The sequence below is a fragment of the Eleginops maclovinus genome, chromosome 12 (genome assembly GCF_036324505.1).
Source record: "Eleginops maclovinus isolate JMC-PN-2008 ecotype Puerto Natales chromosome 12, JC_Emac_rtc_rv5, whole genome shotgun sequence".
Taxonomy (NCBI): domain Eukaryota; kingdom Metazoa; phylum Chordata; class Actinopteri; order Perciformes; family Eleginopidae; genus Eleginops; species Eleginops maclovinus.
Window position 1 is genome coordinate 24,822,161 of NC_086360.1, and position 19,731 is coordinate 24,841,891.

The following is a 19,731-nucleotide window of genomic DNA, read 5'->3' on the forward strand; positions in this document are numbered from 1 at the left end:
TGTATTTGCTTAATTATTCCCCCACTGGTAAAAGATTCATTTCATGTTAAGATCTTATGAAAGGCAATCCCTTTAGCAGCGTACATATGACTTTGTTTTATGTGAGGCAACTTGTTCTTGTTTTTCCTATACCTTTTCTTTTTCATTTGCTCCTCAGAGTAACAGTGACATCTTAAAGTAAAGGTCTGTGACTCAGTTCTTGCAGCCTTGGAATGAAATGCAGTTTTTAATTTTACCTCCTGCTGAAACCTCGCAGACTAGTAAACACACAAGACATTTATTCATTACAGAAATACTAGAAAGACCAGAAGCAGAGCGCTTAACAACCCATCATTCAGAAAGTCAATTAACAATTGTCTCCATCCAGGAATTTTAATTAAAATAGAATAAATCCCTCAGTCATACGAACAGCTTGGAACCAATTAATTATAGCGCCAGAAATGAGTTGAAAAGGTCCAAAACATGTCTAACAAAAAGCAGCAGTAATAACTGTAATGGGGAACTGATTATATAACCTCTGGTTTGTTATCATCCAGTTTAATGCCCTGAATTTATTTCAAATTACAGAAGAAAACTGAGGCGGATTTATTTTGTTTTTTCTGCTTAACATTTACGATTGCTTAGTTGGGGAAAAACATTAGCAACCTGTTTTCTATGAACGGTGGTGACCAAGTACTACTTCTACTCTATGACGCTCTGAGTACACTTCACTTTTACTCCATTTGAGTAAAATATTGTAAATTTATATCTAGTGCATTTATCTTACATCTATTTTCACAAAATGTGAAAATAGATGTAATATATATTTTACAGAACACCATGTGATAATTCAAATGTGGCTTTAGATACTCACAGTGCAAATTAACTGAATTTTAGGACAAGTTGAGTAAAAAGTACAATAATTGGCTCTGTATTAATTACTGTATGCTAATATATACTGCTTTTTATTCCCTTTCATTATTTTGACAGCTATAATTACTTGTTACTTTGCATATTTAAGTCAGCTTAAATACGTTATGATCAGCTTATAAAATATAAAGCATTGTGCTCACGATACAACATACTTTGAGTTAGCTTCATCTCTCAGAAACTACAATCATTTAATATTTTTTGTACAAATTTATACATCACTAACTCTTAAATCCTACCGACAGGGGCTACTTTGCTGCATAATGAATACTTGTTATACTTTAATGTGTTTTTTTTACTGATAACCAGGTCATAGGAATCTGAATGCAGGACTATTGCTTTTGATAATGATCCTTTTACACTCCAATAATGAATATTTATTTTTTAACTCTGAATTATAGTACTGCCTGACAAGACACCAGAGTTGATTTGGCACTTCTCTGTAGGTCTTATTAAAAAAACAACATCATTACAGACTGGGTTTTTTTGCCAGGCGATTGCATTATTCGGCACATATTTCCCTGAAGAGGTTTCCACCTTGTTTTTACTTTATATATTTAAATTGATTATGAAATAATAAGACTAACTATTTTAGATTACATATTATTTTATGACAATGTGCTCTTGAATTTAAAACAAACCTTTAAATCCAACAATAAAATGACCATATTTATTAAACTTTCTGAAGAGTAATTACACATCCACTGGCTAATGATGGCCTGCTGAAAGAATATTCTTGATGGTGACTCATGAAAGTCACAGACACGTCTGACTGCACATTGTCCTTACCTGGAAATACCAGCAGAGAGCAGCAATAGCATGCTCTGCTGCACAATAATGGGGAAGCAAATCAGCCTCTGCTGCAGCCAGCTGGTTACAGCTGGAGGCCGAACACATGAGCCATGTATCCAGCAGGTGGCAGTCTAGTTCCACAGGAGAGGAGGTACAGAGGCTGGCTGGGGGATGAATGACAATGAGGTGAGAGCAGGGTCAAGTAGGTCATCGTGTTTCAGTCTTCTAAATGAAAACAGTTTGAGGTGCGTACTTCTGGCCGTGCATATGGATTAGATATGACTCCAGCAGCAAACCTGGAGGTCAGCTTCTCATACTTTGGGAAATGTGAGAGGCTTCTGGTGCAAGTTAGTGGAAATAATATAAAAAATCCAAATTAATTTTCTTAATTGTCATGCATACTGATGCTTTTCCTATTACGATCACAATTTCAGCTTGTTACGTGCAGTGATTAGACCTCTGTTGACGGAATAAACATTCACACTGACGAAATTATACTGATTTTGATATCAGAGCTGAGCTGTTGTCAAAATCAATTTAATGACTGTGAGTCTGCGTGCAATTGTGAGTCATTAAGGAGCCTTTTATGAAGATTGGATTAAGAATGAGTGAGGGATTCAAATGTTTTCGTTAGTTATTCATATGATACTAAGACACACATGAAGATCTTTGCAGTCCCCTTGAGCAACTGTACTGTCACTATACACCATACATGTGTGTACCTACAGTCAAACTCTGAGCAACAGATATTTATATCACACTACATTAAATTATAGATTTCATGGGATTCCAGTAGTTGGAATATCCCACTTAACTTTGAGCATGTGGTGTCCAAAATGTGGATTTACATTTGATCCCATGGAAATTGCGTGGGTTATGCAACCCCTCCAACCGTGCAGATGGAGCTGCAGATTACCTGCTTTTCATATATCTATTTGTCTGTATTATTTGTCCTGATCATTATGTAACACAGAGTTGAACTTAGGGACACGTTAATGCGTCCCCAGGTATAATTGAGGGACTGTTCAGTTGTCATGTTTGACCATGAACTCTTGAGATAAAGGGATCAATGTAAGCGTGATGGACAGGAGATGTTCTCTTTCACTGGCTTATAAACAGTGTTATGAGTAGAAGGACTGATATGAAAAACAGTGCAGCGGTTCAAGCTGAGTGTGAGAACACAAACTAACCTTCACATCAGCTCACTGTGGAGTAGATCACTTGATCTGCTCTGGGCAGCGTGCATGGGTCTGGCAGCGGTTACATGGGAATAGAGGAACAAACAAGAGGAAGACAGCCAAAGAGCGTGAGAGAAGACCTGGCAGTCAGATGAATAGAAGTGAAGCAGATGAACACGAGGCAGATGTAGAGCCGCTGTTCTGATGATCACTTTCAAATCAGAAGTCCACCGAAAACCTCCAACCATCTGTCTGCTGTAAACCACTGTTTTACTCATACGTGTTTCCAAACAAATAACAACTACCCTATCTCATCATGTTATCTGTGATGTTGTTAAGAGGTTGACCTATGGGACCTAATTTAAATAGTGAGAAAACCCCTTTTGTGAAGTGATAATAGAGGTATTTAGATCCGTTTCAATATATAAAGTAACCTATAAATAGACTGAGATAACAATAATGACATTGTTTGTTTAATTTCAAGCTGCTGTTTGTAACCTTTTTATATCAAAGATGGCGACCGCTGGAGCCTCAGGGCACATTTACATTTTAAATTAGGCTAAATTAAAAACTGGCAACAACAAACAAGTAACTTTTTGTTTGAAAATGTGATGAAAACAAATAGATTAGACCAAATAAAATCAAAGTCGGGTATGAAAATGAACATCCATGCATGAAAACAATTAGGTGGCTAGTTAGTTCGACAGTTACTAAAGGTAACAAACATTTTCTAATGTTAGGAAAGATGCCTCAGTGCTATAATTAATGTGTTCTTGACTAGGAACTCTTTGCCTCTAATTATCGGCTCATAAATTGGATAAAAAAATCTAAATTAATGAAGAAAATAATGAAAAAGTTACTCGGGACCTGAGACAATAAATGAGCGGTTTCATCTGATCTAAAGCAAAGTGCAGGTACTCTGATTTAGTGCATTTAGGGATAAGTCATAAGTCAAATAATTGGTCATTTGATGCTGAAAAGGACTGTATGAGTAGTGCTCCACCACTTTTGTACATAAGATAGATAGATAGATAGAATCGGAGGATGAAACCCTCTTTATTAGTCACACACATGCACACAGCAGAGCACACACAGTGAAATTAGTCCTCTGCATTTAACCCATCCTAGTACTAGGAGCAGTGGGCAGCTATCGTGCAGCGCCCGGGGAGCAATGGGGAGGGGGGATTGGAGGTGTCCGGTGCCTTGCTCAAGGGCACCACAGCAGGGCCTAGGAGGTGAACTGGGACCTCTCCAAGTAGCAGTCCACTTTCCATTTTTCAAGTCTGTTCGGGGACTTGAACCGGCGACCCTACGATTCCCAGTCCAAGCCCCTACTGACTGAGCCACTGCTCACAAGCCAGTGTGTGCATTGTTACTATGGTTTCCCCTTGTAGGGCAGCATAGCTGTCAAATAAATCCTAATAAAATGTAATGAAGTAGAAATACAATAAGGAAGTACACCATAAATAGAAATACTCAAGTACGAGTACCTCAAAGTTGCATTTAGTACAATTTAAGTACTAAATGTCCAAAGTCGTGTCCAAATATTATTATGGTGTGTTGTAGTTACTGGATAAGGTTTTGGTTGCTGTTGTTTAACAGGATGTGGGGCGCTGTTAAGAGTCACTATTTCCCCATGTTTAAATCATTTGAAGGGCCATTAACTTAATACACAAAGGGTGGAAGCAAACATTGATTGTGGAGTACACGGTTATAAAAAATATTAAATTAGTTTATTGTGTTAGTAAAAAATAAACTCATCAGTAGCACCAGGCAAACAGTAGAGCACAATGGCAATTACAAAATGAAACATATCTGCTCCTTTGATGGGCGGCAACATATATTCTTATTTTCAACACCAGGTATTCTGTAAAGTCGTTTTTGATTGATAATTTATCCATTAAGATATCAAATGTATTGACAAATCACCACTGCATGTTTCCAAAGTCCGAAATTCTTCCTTCAAAGTTGTAATTTTGTGCAAAAAAAGTACTAAATGTACATTGATATGAAAGGAAATGCTCACCAAAGCTGCAACTTAATTGTGATTTTAAAGATTTATCTTATACCAAATGAGTCACTTCAGCACAAATGACTGTCCATCAATTATGTGCACAGAAGTATAATCAAATCACACATCAAATCACACGTTAACGATTCCTGATATTAGATTTCCTTATAACGAACATTTCTGTGAAGAGCCCTTTAGTGAATCATCCTTGTATCTGCTACACAAGAGAAGCGCAGGAAGAGAAATGCAGCCCTTGTTATTCTGATGATGAGCACAAACATTTATTACTGGCTTGTCACATTTCCTAGCCTTCTGACAATATTGACATCACACAGTAAACGTGTTAGCCGCAGTACATTCCCTCCAATAACTGCGATATTCACTCCTGACAGTGAGTGTTAAGTCAGTCTGTCATTTCTGGGGAAGGCTGCGAATAAATCTCTTATTTAACTTTTAGAGGAGCTAACAAAATGAAAGAGAGGCACACTGGGACACAAGTAAAATTTTTTGCTGCTGCTTTTAATCTCATGGGAGTCGGATCGGTGGAAGCGTGTGTGTCAAATACGGAGACTGTCAAAAAGGAGCCTCGGGCTGCCTCTCTGTAAACAACAACATCAAAGCATCCCCTCTCCGATTTTTCCCCAGCAGTTTATCATCCCCACCAAATATCTGTCCTTTATCTCCATCTGTCTCCCTCTCCGCCTGGTTGTAACTCATGCTCACTTTCCCAGCAGCATCTCTCTCCTTCCTGACTCTTCCAGGCTTCTGGCAGCTCTGTTGTTGACGTCAGTAGTGTTGCAGCTGGCAAACACTGAGCTGTGTTGAGACTCCAACATGCTATCATGACCGTAAACCGATGTCATCGCTCCAAACTCTCATGTTACAATACATGGTGTCTTTGCAGTTCCTCCGCCACATCCTCTCAGCGGTGTCGTATGGAGGAATGAGAATGGATGGAGTAGAGGAGGATATCATGGTCTGCCTGTGTAGAGCAGCAGAGCAAACAGACTGACAGATGGACAGTCCCAGCAACGCACCGCAGAGATAAGAGGATTGGGCCTGCTTGCTGTTGTTGTTGTTGTTGTTGGCCTTGCTGCAACTCCTAATGCAGTTAGCTCACTCTACACTCTGCTGAATGCTGTACAACAGGGGCTGATGGTGGAGAAATGTGAACATGGCTAGGTTGGAGAAGAGAAATAAAGAGTCCTGCTTATCCTCAGCTCAACTTGTGGACTCAACTAAGCTGACAAAGTTGAATAACATCTCAAGTCCGTGTCTGTCGTGATCAGGCTTCTGTCAGCAGGTTCTTCTGTTCAGCCTTCTCCTTCTTCTTCTTGTTCTCCGGCATCGCTGTGAAAACTAGCACTTTCTCTTGGTGTGAAGGCACCTTGCAGGCCTTGTAGATGATCCCGAAGAGGATGAGGATAAGGACGCCCACCACAGAGTTACAAACGATGGCTATAATGGCCCACACGGACAGGCCCGTCCTCAGATCCTGCTCCATGGTTGATTGGACTGTAGTCTCCAGACTCATTATGATCATACCTGAGCTGGATCGGAGGTCGGCATCTAGGGCCAGTTTGGGCATTTTACCTCCACAGAATGTACCTGAAAAGAAAGGAAATGGATCACATGAGTTTATTTAACCTCCACCTGCACACACGCCTAATCCTTGCACACACGCACACACACACACTTGAGCATACTTGACCTACTCCTGCCTGTCAAGCACCATGCTAAGTCTACTATGAGGTCAGCTTTGTGAAGATTACTTACTCCCTGACAAAGTGGCTTTACACTTGCAGACGCTGCATACGGGACAGATATATCCCGTGTCTGCAGATGGGTCTTACTCTCAAGATTACTTAAAGGGGCAATGAGAGCATTACAACGTTTTTTTTAATAAAGCTACACAAGGGAGCGTTATCACATCGTCTCGTGTAATGTGCACGGAAAAATGTCAGAGGGGTTCAGAGAAATCATAATTCTCGTGACATTGTTCTGTATTATAATCTGCGGATGATGGAAAAGTATTGAAGGACAAAAAAGCGCCTTTGGGCCGCGGCGCTGTGTTGAAAGATTATTTCTTCTTCTTGCTTCCTATACACAGGCAGAGAGCGATGAAGTTATTACACTGATAAAGAAGGTGCGAGTACCCACTTTTTTCTCGCTGAATTATTTTGGATGAGTTCTGCAGTAATTTGTTTTCGGGAGGAACGTGTGGGAATGTAGTTGGCAGTTTATTGGGCAGATATTAAATGGGTCACTGGTGTGTGTGTGTGTGTGTGTGTGTGTGTGTGTGTGTGTGTGTGTGTGTGTGTGTGTGTGTGTGTGTGTGTGTGTGTGTGTGTGTGTGTGTGTGTGTGTGTGTGTGTGTGTGTGTGTGTGTGAGAGATTGACAGTGAGGTAGAGAAGCATCAGTGTGAATATTTTCCCTCATAAAGTCTAGCAGATAAAAAGTAGAGCTCGTCTCTTTGCTTCTCTCTAAAACATTTCTATAATGAGACCATATTTCCTCCTCTCTCCTACTGAGGGCAACGCTGCGACGGTCCAAGCTTGCTATTGAGAACAAATTTCTTATTTATCCTTCCCTTTATAGCTATTTTATGACTCAGTCAAACAAAGATGGATAGCTTCAAGTCAGAGTTGGTGGCAGTGATGCATTTGAGCGCATAAAGTCGCTTTCTGTTTGTACCAGATGGGTCCCTCTCGAGATGCTGGTGGCATCGCTGTGGGGGAATGAACCCTCATAATCACCAACTGTGATTACTGTCAATAAAACTGCCCTGACTGCACTGCAGAATATTTCCAAAACATCCCAAACGTTTCCGGCTGAAGTCAGGTGACACTACATTTAGTGTGGATGAGTTTACAATTCCAGTTAGATGAAAAGAAAGGAGTGTGCAGGATAGAAGCTCACAGATGGATGTAAAGGGGGGAAATGTGTGTGTTAGCGAGAGAGAAAATTGGCAGAGGTGCATATAGCAACAAGAAAAAGATGTATGTTGCACCAATTATCCCTAATTATAGCACATTTTTACAACCCATGCTCCCCAGAGTAGACGATTGTGCCACATGTTTTGTTACTTACGAGCATCATTTGTTCTCATTTGCAAGATAAATACATTTCCTCTGAATGCAAGATAGCTCTGTTTCAGTGGAGGAAAGAAATGTGGTAGTGTGCTACTATTACTGCCAAAGAGGATCGCTTTCCTTTCCTCAGAGTACTGGGATTTTCACATATTTTATCTTTCACAGCTCTTGCGAGATAAAACGTATTTAGTGAATGTTTGTGTGCATAAAAAGTCAAACACACAAAACAGCCTTCGTAAAATAATGTGTCAGCATGTCAGTTAACTGTTTCATAAGTGTGATAGAGTAACAGTTTGTTTTGGTAGATTAAAAGGTCCAAAGATCAACCGCACATGAGTGACCCACCACCCGAACATGCATAAACACACGCATGCACACACTACCTGATGCCATAATCAATACACAGATAGCTACAGTCCCCCTGTTGCATTGTGTGTCTGAGTTGTGTGGCTGTAGCAGGAAGCACTTAAGGTTGAGGTTGATACTGGTGTCATGCAGAAGCAAAATGCATCATGAATGCGAGCTTGTGCTTGGATGCGTGTGTTTGTGAATGATGCCATTGACAGACATAAGAGGCCTTTTGTGTGCAGATGCAAACAATCTTATGTAAACGCATGCAAATATAGCCGACATGCAACGAACACTGTGTGCAATATACAACTACCCTCACAATCATGTGCCTCCTGCAGTTACCACATGGAAAACAGGCAAATATTTGTGCATCATGCATCAGATTGCAGTGGATGATCAGATTGAGATTGAACAGCACCCCTTTCTCCCTAACTCATGTGTCAACAACAGCTGCATTGCCAACAACTTCCCTGTGAGGCTGGTGAATCAACAGTGTTGACACTTTTTATGACATGAATCTACTAAGCCAAATAGGAGAGCATAATCAGGCATTTACTTTTCTTAAAAGGTAAACAGCAGTGCCCTGTGATTTGCGGATATTATACAAAATGATTAAATAGACAAATGCAAATCTTCAAAGCACTTTAAATGGTCTTTACAATTAAAGGAAATTGGGAGTATAGGCTTCTGTTTCCAGTAGCCTACACAAACATCCAATAGCTCCAACATATACTGTATCTTTTTAAAATGTGTTTGTGTTGCCATAAACTTATGAACAACTAAACAAAAGTCATTTGTGTATACTTTAATATGTAGTTTGTTGTTTGTAGCCTACTTGCATGGTCACTTCAGTCAAAGCACACTAACATTTGATACACCAGCCTACCTAATTCTCCCCTCTGGTGTCCGGTATCCATGCGTTTGTACTTCAGTGTCCTCTTGTTTTTACGCGCGCTTCAGCCGCAAAAGGCGTCAAGATAAAATGTTTCAGCGATCCTCACTCAATTGTTTGTGAGACGGGAACTTTTTCTGCGAAGTAGGTCACCAAACTGCCCGAGCGTTTGACAATATGGCTGGACAGCAGGAACAGGGCGGTCAGCACCCATGAATTCTAGAGAGTCCTGGACGGTTCCCAGTGGCTGCTGACAGGCGCAGCGCGACAGAGCGGAGATGTTGCTGTCAGAGTGGCTGCTCATCATCCCCCAGCCCCTCCCCCCTTACCTCCCTCCCTCTGTCTCCTCTGGGTCCGTTACTACTGAGCTATTTATACAAAAAAGCTTGAACATCCCATCAAGGGCTTTTCCTATCGCACAACTTTGAGAACATCCCACCGTCCCAACACTTTTGTACAGGATGATTTGCAACAAACAAGCATAAGTAAAGTAAAATATGACTTTTAAACTTGGAAATAAGAGACAGGATGCTTTGCATACTTGTAATAGGCTAATAAGACTTCAGAGAGACATGGCTAGTTGTGAAATGATCGTGCAGAATGATTAATTTCAAGCATCATATGTATGTAGTCTTACACATCCCCCCCTCCCCCGCCTAGTAAACTTGAAAAAAGTTGCACGGTTCTGAATAGCAGCTGCACAAACTTAAAAAAACTTGTTGCCTCCTCTTGTCCTCATTGGTATGCAGCACAAAAGCGGGGTGTCCCTGGGGGGCTCTGCAAGGCTCTCTGTCTCCCTGTCTCTCTGTCTTTGTGTGAGTGTGAGAGTGTGTGTTGGGAGTGGGGCACCATGACCCAAAAAGTTCAGGCAGGGACAAAGCATTCTTTTGAGGCTTCATTTTTCACCCATGGCTTTTAGAAAAAAGTCTTCCAGGGGGACGGAGAGAGCAGCGGCTCAAAGGGTTTAACTGTTGGACATATTAGCAATACTTCAAGAAGTTTGAATTAAATATAGGGACTGACAAATGATGCAATAATTGACAGATGTTAGTAGCTAAATTAAATGCATACAATAAGAGATCTCAACGTGTGAAATATGTATTAATAAGTCATCATAAAAGCATCAGTTATTGCAGTCATATGACTTATAACACCATCAGTTCATATATCCTCATTTAAGCACCATGATTGAACGATTTAAGGAAACACGTAATTAAATTTTAACGTTGTTATTTTATTCCATTTTGATGAATTGCTCCTCTCCCATATTCATGCAGTGTTGCATCATCATTACTGTTCACTGGAACAAAACAAAGTGCTAGTAAAAACAAATGTACAGGTTTATTTTTAAGTATCCACTTCAAATGTAGATAGGCAATATCCTGGCATACCTTCATTTGTCATCGAAATCAGACTGAATTAGTCAGGGAGCAGCACTTCTTGAAAGCCTGGATAGGAGAGTTATCTCTGATCACAGGCTGATACTCCAGAGAAAGCTTCTTCAGAAGAGTGATTCATCATATCAGAGAAATGCACTCAGATATAGCTCGAGAGAAACACGGACAAACACTGACTCTCTGTCTCTCCCTCTGCCTGATCTTACACACTCGCACACACATTAATTATTACTTCCTCTTGCAGGAAGTGTCATGTCTGAACACTGCCTCTCATGTCAATGAAGATGCTCGCACACCTCCATTACCCTGTCAAAACTTATCAGGGTGTGTATCTGCGTGAACATCTTTCAAATGAGGAAAAAGAGAAAAAACTAAAGAAAGAAACAAGAGGCAATTTAATTTCTCATCACAGAAGGAACAGAAAATGACAGAAGTGTTAATCTCAACCTTGCCGTAGCCTTTTCTCATTTTCAGAGCGCTATTATCATGAGGGAAGATAGACTCCCCAGTATGATGGTTTTCATAAAGCCCTTCTATTCAAAGGGCATACGGACAAACCTGGTCAGTTTCAAGCTGGGATATTAGATTCATATTTCACAGGGAGAGATTTCATAACATAACATCATTCACTCTACTCATCCAATATGCAGCGGTGCTATTTGACATACTGTATCATAGATGGACCATGCTTGTTCTGTATGAGTTATTTGCAGTGTCTGTGGCTGTCGGAGACATTGGTCATTCTGCACAGTGTCCTGATTTGGGAAGCTGTCAGAACTAATTTCCTATCATGAGTGTATGAGGACACCTGCTGGATATTGGTTGACATCGTTTCCATGTTTAGCCAGCCTCATGGGAGGGCCCAGAGTCGGATAATGTGGCATTCATTATTTATCCGGATGTGAGTTGATCAGATTTGAGTCTGCTAGATCGGATTGAAAACACACAAGACAAATGCAGTTTTGGGGTTTTCTTTATTGACACGTCGTCTTCTTTAGTTGCTCATCATGGTCTGAAAACACAAACATTCAGTCATTAGGTCAAAACCATAAAACAGCATTCATTGAGAGCCAAGTGGAGGCACTCCAGCCCTTACCTCGTCAATCCAGTCATTGAAAGCGGAGACTCTGGTGAAGACGGTGGGTTTCTTGACAAAGTTGCAGCCGAGACCAGAGACGAAGCTGGCAATGCCGTGGACCTCCCAGGTGCCCTCGCTGTTCTTGCAGTTCAGAGGACCACCGGAGTCGCCCTGGAAACACAGTGAGAGAGGAGAGCTCGTGTTTTATTCATTTGCTGGAGCTGCTGGGAGACTGGCAGGGCACAACTGTGAGAATCACAATCAGAATCATTGTTTCACCAAGTGTCATCGGGACACAAGGAATACCTGCCGGTGTAAAGGCAAAAAAACGTCACCCCTGGTTCCATGTATAATTTCCTTATTGCCTTCAAATTCAAATGTGCATCAGTGACATAATTACAGTACAGCAATATCAAAGCATGGTCAAACACTTGACAATGTATTTAGCATGAAGAATATATTTTACTTAAGTATGATTTTTTATAATAATAATAATTATTATTATTATTTGTATTATAATTATTAAGTCAAAGGAGCAATACAATTTTAGAGATATTCTGTCACAAGTATTAATTTAGTATATGCATTAAAATGATATAATTGCAATTATAAAATAATTGGGATCATAAAGTATACGTAATCTAATTGAATATGAAGTCATTAAATATTGGATTATGATTATTGATGCATTAATGTATTCATCACAGCTGGTAAAATACTCTATACTGCTGCTGGATATGTTAACGCATATGTATAAGTCAATGTTACAATCATATATATTTCTTTTGTATTGGCTAATCATTTGAATCTATAATGTAATGATGTCAAAAACATGTAGTGAATTTTAAAAAAAGTACAATAATTGCTTCTAAAGCATACAATTCAAATACTATGTTAATGTACAAGTACCTCGAAGTTGAGTTAACGTTCTCTGTTAAGGTTAAAGAGGATCTTAGTCACACGACACTTGAGCATCTTGCCATCTTTGCAGACTCATTAAAGCCAAGGGAGGTCATTCCTTGTCACACACACACACATAAACACTTACGTTGCATCCACCGACGACTCCATCCCCGCCGGCACACACCATGGTCCTCCTGATGGCAACGCCCCACCAGTCAGACTGCGTGCAGGTCTCATGGTCGGCCACAGGCATCAAAGCCTGCTGCAGCTTATCGGAAATGGAGCCTCCGGCTGGAACACACAGGCAGAGTCTATTACCATCATCCACATACACCAGCCGTCTTCCAAATCTGCTCCACAGCATTTCCCCAAGCGCACTAGTTCACAGTCCGACCAAATATATCAATTTAGGTGTAATCCCCCCCCCCCCTGAAAACATACAGCTATAATCTCTTGCATAGGCTTTACATCCCAACTGCTCCATGGGTAACCAAGATCTCTTACACAACTGGCTATTTATGCAAACATCGCATATCAAACCCTAAAGGACAGTTACATGAAGACATTTCAGAGATGCTAAGCTGAAAGAAATAGTTCAATTACACATCAACACAGCCGGGGAGAAACATCATACATAAAACAAGATTCTGTAATCCAGAGCCAAAAAAAAAAATTGGTATTCCCTTACAGTTACACGAAGAAGATTCATTACGATGTTGCAGTACGTTTTAAAGTCAAGGATGGTACATCACGAAGCACAGGCTTGAGTGAAACCATAGCAAACCTGCAGGCGTCCAAAAATGTTTGGAAAACGTGCTGTTATTTGGTCTTAAAAAGAGAAACATCAGTGGAAGCTGTGCCTTCCTGCTTCTCATATTATGTTAATATCCAAGGAGTCAACGTCTAATTTGAAGAAGCATTTACAGGTAAATGCTTCTTCAAATACTATTGTGTATTCAAAGCGTACTGCATGACTTTGCTTATTAGTTTCGTTGAATCGTTCGGATTCAGCCAAAGTTTAGACGTGTTTTGTAGCAGCAGCAGTGTTAACAGTCAATGCCTATTAATCATAAAAAACTACAAATAGAATGAAACGAATAGTTGATAAGAAATTTTAAAATATACAAAGGGAGCTGCTGCAACCGGCGGCCACCTTTTAAGTAACCTTCCCATCGCAGATTATTTGAAGATACTCCAGATACGCTAAGCTAAATTTGACACACAAACACGGCACAGCCTTCCATAAATAGTGACTTACTGGACAACCTGCCCCACCCGGTGATGTAGCAGGGGTAGAGGTTAGACAGCAGAGTCTCAGCTGCAGGGATACATGCCAGCTGCACGTGGTCACTCAAAGTCACAGACTCTGACAGCTTGATCAGGGCAATATCATTTCTGCAAGAACCACATATATAAAAAAGAGAGAAGGTGACTCAGGGAGGATGTCTAGTGTCACGATTTAACATAATACTCCAGAGCCAGAAAGCTAAATATACTAATCGAGCATTGCCATATTTCTTATTATCATAGCTATGCATAGGGAGAAATCATCCACATCTTATCTATCTAATGTTCCACCGAAGCAAAAATCCAGCTGCATATTTGAGAATGAGAAATACACTAAAGAGGTTATTCATGCTTTAAGACACTTTTATTGGCTGTGCAGGAATATAATCTGTATGAAGATAGAGAACTTGTTTCAAAGGGACGTGTTGGACCGAAGTGAATAAATGGACTTTGAGTGTCGGTCCACTTTATCACCTCGACACGGGACGGGTGAGATTATGATGAACTGCATGTCGCGGCACACTTTCTCTTTGTGCTGTGTTATAGTGCTTGTCTTACCCGATTGCCACTAAGACCGGGTTCCATTGCCTGTGGACGATGATCTTGTCTGCCATGATGGCCTTGGAGCCAGCCTCTTGCTCCACCAGGTTGTGTTTGCCCACATGGACTCTGTAGGTCAGCTTCTCGCTTTGGGAGGGAAGAGAGGACAGATTGTTTAGGTCCATGCTAACCCCGCCGGAGGATTTAATACACAGTTGAAAGATGTAATGAACTGTAATTGATGATTAGTTATGGCTGCAAGATGAGTATTTTAATTGGGCAGTGTCCAGATGACCTTGACTGTATTTTCTTGTGAGGCTGACATTTGAGTTTGACACTTCTGGACCTTGCCTGATTCTCATTTCTAGAAGTGTTTAGGGTGCAGATTTCCAAGTATTGTGGTGCAGAATATCTGAGAGTGTGTGGCTTGTAGTAGTGGGCATCGATGGTTGTGTGTGTGTGTGTTCCTCTGCTGTTCATACTTGATGCAGTGAGCAGCAGTCATGACCCAGTTGGCAGCAATCAGAGATCCTCCACAAGTGTGCCTCCATGCACCATCCCTCTTGTACTGCAGAGAGATCTGGAGACAAATAAGGACATGGTAAGGGATACAACAGGTTGCGTAGAGATGGGGTTTGCTAAATTATTTACAAAATATTTAATTACAGAGTTTTCAATAGCCACTGGATTTGGAAACTAATTAGCAGACCCATAAGGTTGCCAGCAAATATGAAAACAAAGACAGATGTGTTTCTATTGGCATACCTGCCAGGGCCAGCTGTGGGGCTTGGCGTCGACTCCATTGACCACACGGGAAGTCAGGGGCTCGATGGCTGGGGTGCCGCACCCGAGGGCTGAACAGGGAAGAGACATGCATGTAATGAACATCGGATAGTGTTCATGAGGTTAGAGAACAATGCATGTTTTATTCTTATGCTGAATCATCATTGCACTATGCTAACTCACTGTGTGGTAATGTGCAGGCAGGCACACTCACTCACACCCACTTGCAAACTGGAGAAACAATTACACACAGAATTAGGGGGTGCCAGATGTTCTTACCGCTAGCAATGAGCACTGAGGCCAGCACAATGGGGATCATGTTGATTGATGCTTCTGTTGAGGCTCAGCGGGGCACACAGTCTTTTAAACTTTCCACCACGGGCAACACCCGCTCCGAATGCGGCAGAGCGCACTCCCATTGGTTTGTCATGGCCTCCGGGGGATACGGATGGACCAATGGTGACGAGGGTCAGCGCAGATTAGGTGGCAAATGAGACACGCAGGTGTGCTTTCTGGGACATTTCCCATGACCTTCATGTAGAGCTACAGTGTGTCCTCTATGATAGGATACAGGTAGTCCTGTTCTTTATGCACGCATGGTATGTGTGTGTCTGCAACAGCTGGCGGCGGTGAAGACACACACCCTCACATTTTTCTCTGTTTTTAATCTCACCTTTGCGTTTCCCTGAAACCTGGAACTAAACGCTTGCATAACAGCATGGGAACCAAACATCTGGATTACAGGTACTGGCCTGTTTTCTGGGCGTTGTGAGTGACACAAACCTCATAGAGGGGGAATTACTGCAATACATAACCGGGACAATGAGGAACAGCTGGTGTCATTGGTGCAGAAAATATCGACAGTGGCACACTTTTGACTTCTTCAGATTCTTACTGAATCCTGCAGTGCTAGAAATGTGAGAGATGTTGCATGACCAAACACATATTGTCACCGTCTGCTACTGGCTTATTTAACAAGGCCCGGGACCCCCACTGACATTGACTTTTATCACCCCCAGAAAACCATTATGCACTACATTAGAGCACGTCATGAGAACAGTGACTTGATCTTTTTCATATTGTAAATACTGTTGCACATTTCGTTTCCACACTGTACCTCTTTTGAAGCTCTCCACTTTGAATAGTATTTAGTTTTTGTCATGTTTTATTATAATTTACTGTGCTCGTTTCTCACCTGATTATATTTTGTGTAAATGTTGTTTTTATTTTTAATTTATTTCAAAAGTCTTAAATTTATAAATATTTTACTTTTTTTTTTTGCTACATATTCTTCTTACTGTGTCTTTGAATTCACCATATAAACCAAAGCAAATTCCTATGTGTAAATTCTGATTCTGACATAGCATTATTCTATAGTATGCAGGGCGAGTGTGGCTGTGAGGTAGTGAGCTGTCTTTCAATTGGTCAACATGTTGATGTATCCTTGGGCAAGATACCTAACCCCAAGGTGCTCCCGATGGCGTGGTCAACGGTGTGTGAGTGTGTGTGACTGGCCTTGCTGTGTTTGAATGAGATGTGAATGGGTTAATGATGACTTGTTGGATGTAAAGTGCTTTGAGGGGTCGTAAAGACTGGATAATGAGATACAAACACAGTCAATTTAGTATAAGTAGGGAAACGTGTTGATTAAAACATCGGCCCAGTGCATCATGGGCTCGTTTTAATAACTTGATTAACTTATGAGATATGAGGAAGCAATTTCTAAAATGTCAGGGTGGAAGTGTTAATCTGCACAAGGCTGCTTGGGTGGCGCGACATGGCACAGGTGATGTTGGGTGTTATGAGGAGGAGGCTGCAAAGGTGGCGAATGAAAGTCATTGTTTGAACACAAAGTGACTGAAATGATTTCCAAGGTGTTTCAGATGAGAGGACCTGAAATCTGCTCAGACAGAATCAGGTTGTTGAGGCCAAACGTTGCTTAGGCAGTTTTACATCTGGGGTGTGTAACCTCTTTGAGCAAACATTGTTTTGTACTACAAAGCGTTTCAGTAGTGAGAAAAAAAACAATCTTCAGACAGGATGTTCTGCTCAGTTCATGAATCATTTAGTTTCCCAGTTCACCACTAGATGGGACACTTTATCTGTTTAGACACCAGCCTAAGTGGCTTATTTTACAACAAGAGACATTTAATGCCACATGTTTGTGTCTGTCTGGAGCAAGAAATAACATTCAAGCTTTGTGAAAAAATAAAAGATCATCAGGTTTGAATCTAACTAGGTTGTACAGAAGCATCTGTAAAGGAGGTCAAGCAAATCCTTGATGTTGGAAATGATAGTCAGATGCTTTAATACACTATGAAAAATACCTCACAACATCTCGCAGATGAATCTACAAAACCATTAGATCTGTAATGTTTGCTTATGTTCAAAGAGTGGTTAGAGCTACGCATCCATAGTTTACAGACTGGAGATAATAGTGAAAAACCCTTGAAAGGCAGCAAATGTCTAACTGTTAGACTCTAACTGTTCTTCAGTGTGTGTGTGTGTGTGTGTGTGTGTGTGTGTGTGTGTGTGTGTGTGTGTGTGTGTGTGTGTGTGTGTGTGTGTGAACGCATCATCACAGTGCATAGGTGAGCTTCGAGATGCAATTATTGAAATCTAATTAAAGCAACTTTTCAAATCTTCAAAACATAGTTGAACGTGTTACAGTCCAGTGTCCAGAGCAGATGCCCCCCCCCCCCCCCCCCGCCCGTTTTCTGATTAAACGTCTTGTATTCATTAAGGGGCCAGATGACTCAAGATAATGAACTGAGGTGTGCGCTGTATTTATACGACTACATTAAATGGGACAAGATCAGAATAGGTAATGGGTGAGCTACATCTCAGGTAACGCTGTTTTTACAGAATAATATCATCACTCTGACCTGGAACATCTCCGATTTGAGTTGAAAACCTCTGATCTCCGACATCTGCTCTTTGCCAGTGAAATATGTTTATGTGCAGCCTGTCATCTTTTGAGAGGAGGCTTTTTCTAGTTTCATGGCTTAGCAAAGCAAAACACCTCATCAACTGAAAGCCCCCTTGGGGTTTGTAACAGGTAAACTTCAGCATATTTTCCCTAACAGAACAGAGAAGCTGAATTCCTGATGACTCTTGTGAGGTTTATGATTGTAGGGCAGCAAACATTGTACTTTGCCGTGGAGCGAAGGGGACAGATTTGGAAATAATGTATGAATATCATTGTGACAGGTCGCTGCTGTTGGCTTCAGTCAGCTGTGTGTGTGTTGTCTTTTTTTCCAGCAACACCATGACAATGCTCAGCATGCAGGATCTTTTGATTTGTGCTCAAGTCTAATGGTTTAGCTCATCCTGAGCTCACTAACATCCATATTGTTAAGCTTTTTGCCTCTAAAAAAAGAAATCCACCGCTGTATTTTCCAGTAGCAGCCTTATTTGCCACAGGCAGTGTGGTTTTGAGCCGGCGGGCTGAAGTAAATCCTAACATCGGCTGGCTGTCTGCTGCTGATTTGCTTTTATCCTCATCCTTCCTCATGATGGTAACAGAAGGCCTTCCCTGCTTTCGCTTTTTGATAGTTGCCGCATATGTTTATTTCTTTTTGATGTCTTTGTTTACTCTGGTTTAATTCTGTGCTTCCCAACGTATCGTATCGTAGAAACTCCTGTGTTGGGAACTACTGATTTAATTGAATCTCATAAGCACATCATGACCCAACTGGTCTTCCTACGGGTCTTGTACGTACTTGCCAGGTTTTTATTTCCTTTCATGTTGAGTGGGAGAGGGCAGAAGTGCAGCCTGTCTCACCACACACAGTGTTTTAAAAACAGGTTAATGAATATATCATTTATTGTATTGATTTGGTGTTTATGCATGTCTGATCATGTTCCAGTGGCTCATTTCATACATCTGTTTTCATTATGAATGATGTATGCTCTGCCCTCTTTTTGAAAAACACATTAATTATAAATCTCTTAAATTTGGCATTCAGTCTCCTATGATTGTTTTCTTTTACCATGTGTGTTTCTTTAATGTTAAACCCTTTGCCATTGATATACATCTCACTGACCTGTTTATATCCTTTTTAGACAATAAGTGTGGTTTGTACTTAAAGTGCTCCCTATTTTGGTTTTGTTCTCCTTCATTCACACATGTCTTACACGTATACACACATACAGTACAGTGTACGACAAGTTATTCACAGTAATTTGGTTTTGAAACAACCACAACTATTTCACATCGGAGAGGCGTGTTTGCAGGCTTGCTCCGGGTGTTGCATGCAATGTCAAAATAAATTGAACGCTATGATTATCACAATTAGACACACCGACACAATCCTCCACGGCCAATTATCAGGGTCTTAAAACTAAATACTCATTACTGTTGTACTTTTTTGTTGGAAGACACTGATGCATCTGACTGGAAGACATTGCAACAGGTTTGGCATAGAAACTCTAAATGATAAACATGTTATGTAATTTAACTGAGCAGAAATGTGTTTGAACCCTGATTGCAGTGTGACACTAGCAATCTTGAATTG

The 19,731-nt window shown here is 40.8% G+C and overlaps 2 protein-coding genes across 2 annotated transcripts in view; one reads left to right on the forward strand and one right to left on the reverse strand.

Moving 5' to 3' along the window:
• bco2l (beta-carotene 15, 15-dioxygenase 2, like) overlaps positions 1-19,731 on the forward strand; it is a 34,153-nt gene that overhangs the window by 455 nt on the left and 13,967 nt on the right.
• On the reverse strand, positions 11,581-15,645 carry ela3l (elastase 3 like). Its single transcript, XM_063896260.1, has 8 exons — positions 15,494-15,645; positions 15,197-15,285; positions 14,914-15,011; positions 14,450-14,578; positions 13,863-13,999; positions 12,750-12,895; positions 11,720-11,872; positions 11,581-11,635 (listed from the first exon to the last, which is right to left on the reverse strand). The coding sequence occupies exons 1-8, from the start codon at positions 15,531-15,533 to the stop codon at positions 11,618-11,620; spliced, it is 810 nt and encodes a 269-aa protein (XP_063752330.1). The 5' UTR covers positions 15,534-15,645; the 3' UTR covers positions 11,581-11,617.

What these genes read in the sequence shown, in the direction of transcription:
- ela3l (XM_063896260.1), bottom strand. Translation starts at nt 15,533, where the DNA reads ATGATCCCCATTGTGCTGGCCTCAGTGCTCATTGCTAGCG. An exon ending in ACTGCTGCTCACTGCATCAA is followed by an intron (nt 14,579 to 14,913) that starts GTATGAACAGCA and finishes TCCCTCCCAAAG; the next exon opens with CGAGAAGCTGACCTACAGAG. An exon ending in GAGTCGTCGGTGGATGCAAC is followed by an intron (nt 11,873 to 12,749) that starts GTAAGTGTTTAT and finishes CTGTGTTTCCAG; the next exon opens with GGCGACTCCGGTGGTCCTCT.